At 33.4% G+C, this 8,008-nt stretch overlaps 1 protein-coding gene across 1 annotated transcript; it reads right to left on the bottom strand.

The window, feature by feature from the left end:
- Positions 1 to 296: 296 nt before the first annotated feature.
- On the bottom strand, positions 297 to 6,322 carry LOTGIDRAFT_182669 (hypothetical protein). Its single transcript, XM_009059839.1, has 14 exons — positions 6,168 to 6,322; positions 5,272 to 5,383; positions 5,061 to 5,112; positions 4,669 to 4,772; positions 4,276 to 4,382; positions 4,092 to 4,156; positions 3,616 to 3,717; positions 3,384 to 3,447; positions 3,019 to 3,116; positions 2,540 to 2,676; positions 2,285 to 2,343; positions 1,582 to 1,705; positions 1,166 to 1,308; positions 297 to 651 (listed from the first exon to the last, which is right to left on the bottom strand). Exons 1-14 carry the CDS (start codon positions 6,265 to 6,267, stop codon positions 473 to 475), a joined length of 1,446 nt encoding a protein of 481 aa, XP_009058087.1. The 5' UTR covers positions 6,268 to 6,322; the 3' UTR covers positions 297 to 472.
- Positions 6,323 to 8,008: the final 1,686 nt, after the last annotated feature.

The raw sequence follows: 8,008 nt of genomic DNA, 5'->3' as shown, positions 1-8,008 counted from the left end.
GGAAAACTCAATGTTTGGACGTGTAATTGCCATCGATTATTATACAAATGCATGACAAACTCTTAAGAGAAATAAGATCAATTTATAACATTAATAATGTCGGGGAGTAACATCAACAAGACCTTTCCGGTGTCTTCTCGGGTAGTCCATATACGTGTGGGAGTTTAAACGCTAATATTATTCATGTATTAAAGTAACATATTCTGTAGTATTTTTTTCAGTTGGATGCTAACAAATTCAAATTGATACAGTTTGCAATCTTAGGAAATAATAAACATTGTACAAGAAATAAAATCAAAATGTTTCAAAATTTTATTTTCAATATTAGTTGTTAACAATAACATATAAGCTATAGTACATGTATAACAAAATTGAGTCGGAATGTTTTAAAAAAACAAACATTGTTTGTAAACACATACTAAAAAGGTCAAGTGAAAAACATTTTGATGTCAATTTAGTGTTAGTTTTAACATCAACACCATCCTGGTGACCAAGCACCCCCATTTCGTTTAGCTACTGTATGTGCCATTGGATCAGGTGTCGGAAAGTTGGCAGGCACCATTGATTTTCTATATACGTTTATTTTACCAATCAATCGGTCCACAATGTCTGGATGCAAGGCTGAAATCTCATTTCTTTCTAGTGGATCATCTGAAGCAAAATGTACAATAATTATAACCTAAAAAAATGCTATTACTTTCCTGTTTATTTTAAAGGGACAAGCGATATTTTTAACCAATCGTAACTTAGTCTTAAAAACTTGAATTCTTTAGCTTGAGACATTGTAAAGACACCTTTAGAAATACGAAAATAAATCCGTAGTTTGAGATATTTTTGAAAAAATTATGCGATTTACAGCACTTCTGAAGACTATTTAAATTAAAATTCATGTAAAATAGTAAATTGAAGAGATTTCTTATTCCTTTTCTAAAAGGCACCAAGCGCGAATAATTGGACAACATCGGTAGATTAGGCCCTACACATGTATGCGAATTAAGTTAGCAATTGACTGGATCTGGATTTGAGCTCCATTATTTACGAGAAAACTCATGGGTTGTTGTCTTCTCCCTATACAGAACCATTATCAAAATCAGGACACGCCAAAGTTTAAAACCATTTAATTCATATAAAATACGAAACTTCTAGAAATAAATGCAATAAATACCTTTTATATTAAAGAGTCTAGCTGGTTTATCACCAGGAGTATAAATAAAATCATACAGTGGAGTATCTCTAGTATCATTCATTGGTTTATACCAACCATCATAGAGACCTGGATAACCTAATATCAATTTCCAATCACCATCTCTAGATAAGATACAAGATTTCCATGTTTTAAAATAAATGGAAAATGATATTACTACTTTACTGCTGTAGATTACGTTAATGAAGGCCGTTCCAACCATTTTCAAGTGCTGATGGATCTTTAGCGTGTACAGTGTGTGCTGTACATGGGCCTCCGTTTGCCCCCAACTTGTTTGGAACTTTAATCATGGTTTACTTCTCTGCTGATAATCGAGACTTATCTGGCATAAAGATCACATGTGGCCACAAAATTTAAACGGAAAGTAAATAGAATACCTGATTGCAGCATGGCCTTGAGAAGGAATAAAGAAATCATCTAAGTTATAAATAAATTCTGTTCTTTTTGAAGGCTGATTCATTCTGATAGAATCCCATTGATTTATACCATCAATACCAGGTACTGTAAAATATAAATTTATTCTTATAGAACCTTGATTTATACCATAAATACCAGGTACTGTAACATATAAATTTATTATGATAGAACCTTAATGATTTATACCATCAATACCAGGTACTGTAAAATATAAATTTATTATGATAGAACCTTAATGATTTATACCATAAATACCAGGTACTGCAAAATATAAATTTATTATGATAAAACCTTAATGATTTATACCATCAATACCAGGTACTGTAAAATATAAATTTATTATTATAGAACCTTGTTGATTTATACCATCAATAACAGGTACTGGAAAATATAAATTTATTATAATAGAAACTTAATGATTTATACCATCAATACCAGGTACTGTAAAATATAAATTTATTATTATAGAAACTTATTGATTTATACCATCAATACCAGGTACTGTAGAATATAAATTATTTCTTGTAGGACTTTGTTAAGTTATACCATTGATAACAGGTTAGCCTACGGAGAAGGCCTGTATTTACAAAAATGATAAACATATTTTCAAGACTCAAATCAACCCCCAAAATGGCACATCTGTCCCTTTAAGAATGAAATTACCTTGTTGTCCTCCAGCAATACCAATTAATGTCGGCATCCAATCTACAGCATGAATCATTCTACAAAGGAAATAAATTTTTACAAGACAAGATTCACTAAGAAGATTCTAAAGGCCAAAAGCGACACTTTTCAGTATTCAATATATGAAGCCATGTACATTAGTATTAATCAATTGAAGTTTCAGTTTGCTCTCTGAAAGGGGTTAGGTTTTCAAGCACTAAAATTCATATTATATTCCAAACATATAACGGTTACCCATTGTAGTGTGTTCCTGCATTCTGTATACCATATCCGCGCATAAAAGCAGTAACTCGAGTTCCACCTTCCCATAAAGTATGTTTACCACCACGTAGAGGCCAGTTGTTCGCGTAAGCAACCAATTCTCCACCATTCTATTATAAAGAAAAAAGAAAATACGCCCTAAAATGTACTTTTTGTCAATATTAAAAGCTTATAATTGTGTAGAAGATAATTGACATGCAAAGCGTGATAAAAAGGTGCAAGTCGGGCTCCAAGTTACTTTGATTAGTACAGATGCACTCTCACCCCCTAATTTTCAGCCACAAACTACATGTATACATCTTTACAATGGGTTTCAGTGGTTGAAAGCCGACACCGGGTTCTTCTGACTGTGAGGAGGATTCGAATCGCCCTGCAGTTTACAATTCAACTCCGCCATAAAAAGCCGGTGTGGTGACAGTACAAATTTGCTGTGAATAAAGGCTTATACGTACATCTGCAGTAAATAATATCAATGTATCTTCAAGCATTTTTCGATCTTGTAAGCTTTTAGTAATATTCCCGATAGCTTCATCTAAAGCTGTCACCATACCTTCAAATGTAAGATGGGTCAAATAAATGAAAAGCTCTGTGATTGTTGACACTTTCCCTAATAACCTGGCTACATTCTATTGAAGGTATCAATTGGCACATGTATGTTATTCCTTAAAGTGGTTTGCGAGGACTAGAAGCAGCAGTATTAATCCGATCAAACCAGCTTTAAAGGGAAGAAGTGTGACCAAGGACCAATATAAAGAGAACCTATGTTCTTATCCTTTTGTTATGTGAATAAATATTTTCCTACATGTACATTACCTACCGCTAAAATGTTTTCGACCGTAATTGACTACATGTGGATATAAATCTGAATATTTTGGCGGCACCTGTAAAAATCAAATATAAACAATAATTATCTAAGCCAATGTTTTGATAAAAGTGAATTGCATCAATATCAATCCGATGACTAATTGTCAACTCAATACCTGTACCAAATAAGTGTTCTTGTTTGTGCTATTCTAGAATATGTCCTACTCAACAAGGGTTATATTTACCTGAATTGGTGCATGAACATTTTGAAAAGGTAGGTACATAAATAACGGTTTCTGAGTGTCATGCTGTTTGATTATGTCTGAGGCTCTGTCTGCGAAAAATTGCTAGAAAATAGAAAGTTTTAGTATCATAATGTGAAGAAGAAAAAGTACAAAGAAAGAATAACAACTAAGGTTCACGGCGATCCTCCGTCTATCAGCTTGGATAAACATCTCTCACAGATTATGCTTACCCATTAAACTAGATTAATAAGGAAAGGTCAATACCTCCAATTTTGCACACGTCGACCTAGATTATTACCCACAACCACCATTTGTTTGGTTTAGGCTAGCGGTAATCAAGCAAATGTTATAGCTCTAACCGATTGTGCTACCGTAGGAGAAAACGATGAAGAAAATGTCGAAGATGATGATGCTGCTAGTGATAGTACTGATGCGCTTGAAAAGGGAATAGACAACGGCTGTGATGTGATCCTTACCGCCGAATATTTTCCTTTCTGATCCCATGCTATCTTTTCATTATCTCTCAGATCATAAAAGGGGCCTGAAAAAGTTAATATTTAGATAGTTGACAATTTTATTTTTGAACATATTGTAGATCTTAACCCATCTTTAATAATTATAACACTAGGAAGATGACAAGAAAAAGTAAAACAAACCTACCCATAGTATGTTGGAAATAGTCTTCAGCACCATTATAATAGCCAAAAAATGTATCAAACCCTTTATACGTCGGTGTACAGTTCCAGTTACAATAGCCCAGATGCCATCTGCAAACACAATGCATAATTTATGGTAGAGAGAATATCCGGACACACGCTGGCGCATACTATGACAATATTGTCGACTCGGCTGTCCCGGCTACTCCAACCCCGGCCTCCTGCACTCCCATCATTTCAATTTCTCATCAATATACATAAGTTTGAGCCCCAATGACAATTCTGAGGCACATTCTCGGTCCCTGATGCACATAAACTCTTATTGGACATTATAATTCCGTTTGGAGAAATGTGTACACGTTGAATATAATATTAATGAGTTTACAAATATTCTTACTTTCCAATGGCATGTGTTGAATAACCAGCTTTTTTCATTTGTTGAGGTAAAAGAGTAAGGTCATGTGGTAGACAAGTATTTTGAGAGTTTCCTACCACATAATGCTGAAATTGAAACAATTTATTTCATCATTCAATTTTCTTTGAGTCTGTCCTAGCTTGAGTCAGCATACAACTCAGTGACACTGCACACAAATCATAAGCATTGTATTGCATACAGTTCAAAGGCATTGTATTGCATATAATCCCATACAACATGTTGTATACATCTCTGTGGATGATTACTCTTATTATTCAGTATCAACTCGGAGATGATGTGTTGTCCAGAATATGCATAACAATGTTTGATAAGCTCATCCCAAGGCTATTCCCCGTGTGTAATATGAAATTTACCTGAAAGCCAGTTTTAAATGGATATAATCCTGACATAAAAGCTGATCTGGATCTAAAAATAACAATAATAGTTTTAAATATAGAGTTTTCATTCGACAAGACAAGACCTTCTTGCACCCATGAAGAGAGGGGCTTAAATCTTATTAGCCTACATATGCGTGTATAATAACGATTTTATTGTTTGTGTTTTGATTTAAAGGTTTGCACTTACGGACTACATACTGGCAACACATATGATGAGTTAAATATAACACCTTCATGTGCCAGCTTATTTATGTTGGGTGTTATCATATCAGGATTTCTAAAACCAACATCATTCCATCCTGTAATATAATTCAACACCCTGAATAACTACCGGCAATATATTTTCTAGAAAGGAATTTCAAAAAGGTTTGTATTTCAAAGTGGTTTTGTCACGAATTTAGTGAAAAGATGTTCAATATCTTTAAGATAAGATAAGATAAGATTTATTGTATATTATACGCCCATTGTGGCCGACATACAAATATAAAGCAGTGCAATAAAGTGAAAAGATATTATAGAATATAAATTTAGTATAGATAGGCCTATATGATGATACATGTAGAATAGACAAAATGACAATGGTACTTTATATATAAAACAATGTACAGGTATCATATTCCCTTGTAGGTGTTAAACACTGTGCTATACCGATACCGCAGGCTAAAAGCATCTCGTACTCTAAGGTTCTAGTTCCTATCGTATTGGAGCCCTTTTATCCCCAACCTCCAAACTATCTCCTGGTAGTCTAAGAAACTTCACAGATAGGCCTACAACCTAAGGTGTAGATACCCCTTGGGATAGGCCTACTAGTTTGACTTCCAATGTTTTGGAACCATGACTGAAAGGTGCAAAATATGTTATATATAATAGGCGGTTGTCACTGTCAGTATAAAACTTTTCCCTAACATTTGTATTTTACTCCTTCAAGATGACTGAATAGTCATTACAATTAAACAGTTGACTATTGACATAAGCTAAGCATACATAACGATAAATATAGGTCGATAACCTAGTTTATCAACGACAGCTTACAATGTATATAGATGACGAACGACACGGATATATTTTAAATTATACCCATACCTAAATCATCAGCCACAATAAACAATATATGAGGCTGTTTTGTTGTCATACATGGAAATAAACAACATATTATCAACAATAATATTCCTTTCCTATCCATTCTGTTCTTATCTAATAATGTGATATCAAAAAATGTCTATGTGATAACATCATCTAGGTCATATATTCACAATATTGCACACGTACTGCCAATCAATGACTACTGGTTAACCGCATAATATGATTTCTATGATATTGGCCCTTACAGGATGGAAACTTCGGGAAGGGAATTAAAGACAGTGGGAAAAATTTTTCATTGGGAGGGGGGGGGGAGTGAATCCGTCGTGGAAGAATGAAGACGGGCAATGTCATGCAGTGTGGAAAGAAGGAACTCGTGTCAGGATGAAACATAAGACAACCCCTTTTCGATTTTCAATGCCTGTGGATCTTTAAAAATGCATTCAGATCGAACTTATGACTATATCAAACTGAATCTGGTATTCAATCTGCTACCATCCAATTAACTGCAATTCCTAGGATAGTGTTCGATAAACTTCTCGCTGTGAGCGCTTAGCTAGGCGATCTGAGCCCGCGTGGACTGCCTGTTGTATACTTGCGCTTTGAGTCATGGATTATTGGCGCATCTGAACGTACACCTCTAATTATTAATGTTTGTATTGAATACTGGACCTCTTAAATAACATTTTTCAACAAAACTATGCATATGCATACAAAATTTTGACCCAAGAAGTAGGTTTCTATGCATCCAAGGTTAGCCTATATTTGGCCTGGAATATGTTTCGGTCCAGGCGTCATTTGAAAAGAAGGTATTGTAGAGAAGCCATAAGTTTCCGGTGTAATCTCTCTCCCTCCCATGTCCTAAGAGAAGGTGTTCCTGGAACATATCTCAAGAAATTTCAAATCATAAGATGACTGTAGACATGGCAAAAAATGAAATAATGAACACCAACTGTAAATAATACCATATTTTTATTTTTATTTTAAATAATATTGAATAAAAATTACAAATCTAAAGGAAGGCATGTGTAAACAATCGGTCTAAAATATTTGTAAATGATTCCTGATTTTCTGTTTCCTGAATTTAAATTTAAAAACCCTCTACCCAATCCTAAAAACCATACCAAACATATACATCCATACACCAATATAAAATTTCATTCTAAAAACAATAGGTTATATCAGGAATATTATAAGGGGGTTGATAACTGACTCTAGCACTTGTCTGTAGAACTAACACAATAGAACTTAAATCTAACCAAACATGATACAAAATTTTACCAAGTCTTAGACATATGTATCGGAACTCAACAGCAGTAGTTAATTCTTTAATGAACCATACAAGATGATATCTTAATTTTTTGTTATTTGTATCTGAAATTCACAATTTGAATTGTATATCTGCAGTAGAAAATACTAAATTATATATCCTATTAGATAGATAGATAGATATATTTTCACAGATTTAGTGAAGAAATGTAAATAATACCATAAAATATGAGTTAAGATATCTGGTTTGAACAACAGCAGGGAAATGTAAATTATATCATAATAGAAGATTCCTGTCTAACAGCATGGCAACTTGACATGGATATATCCAGATTTAGACAATATTCATATCTAAATGAAATTTGAATGAAAATATCAGAAGTAGTTTTCAAGTGTGAACACTTCATTCAGATATGTGTTTAATAATTGAGAATTGAAAAGAATAAAGCTGACATGCCTTTATCTTAAAATCATATTTAATAAAGGTTCTCAAAAACAAATTATATTAAAAGGAAAAAAGACAGATTCTGTAAATCATTAGTCATATCTTTATCTGTAGTATTTCAAATTGAAAA

This window comes from Lottia gigantea (genome assembly GCF_000327385.1).
Source record: "Lottia gigantea unplaced genomic scaffold LOTGIsca_4, whole genome shotgun sequence".
Classification (NCBI taxonomy): domain Eukaryota; kingdom Metazoa; phylum Mollusca; class Gastropoda; family Lottiidae; genus Lottia; species Lottia gigantea.
The sequence above is the reverse complement of the archived record's forward strand: the minus strand, read 5'-3'. Positions and strand labels throughout refer to the sequence as shown.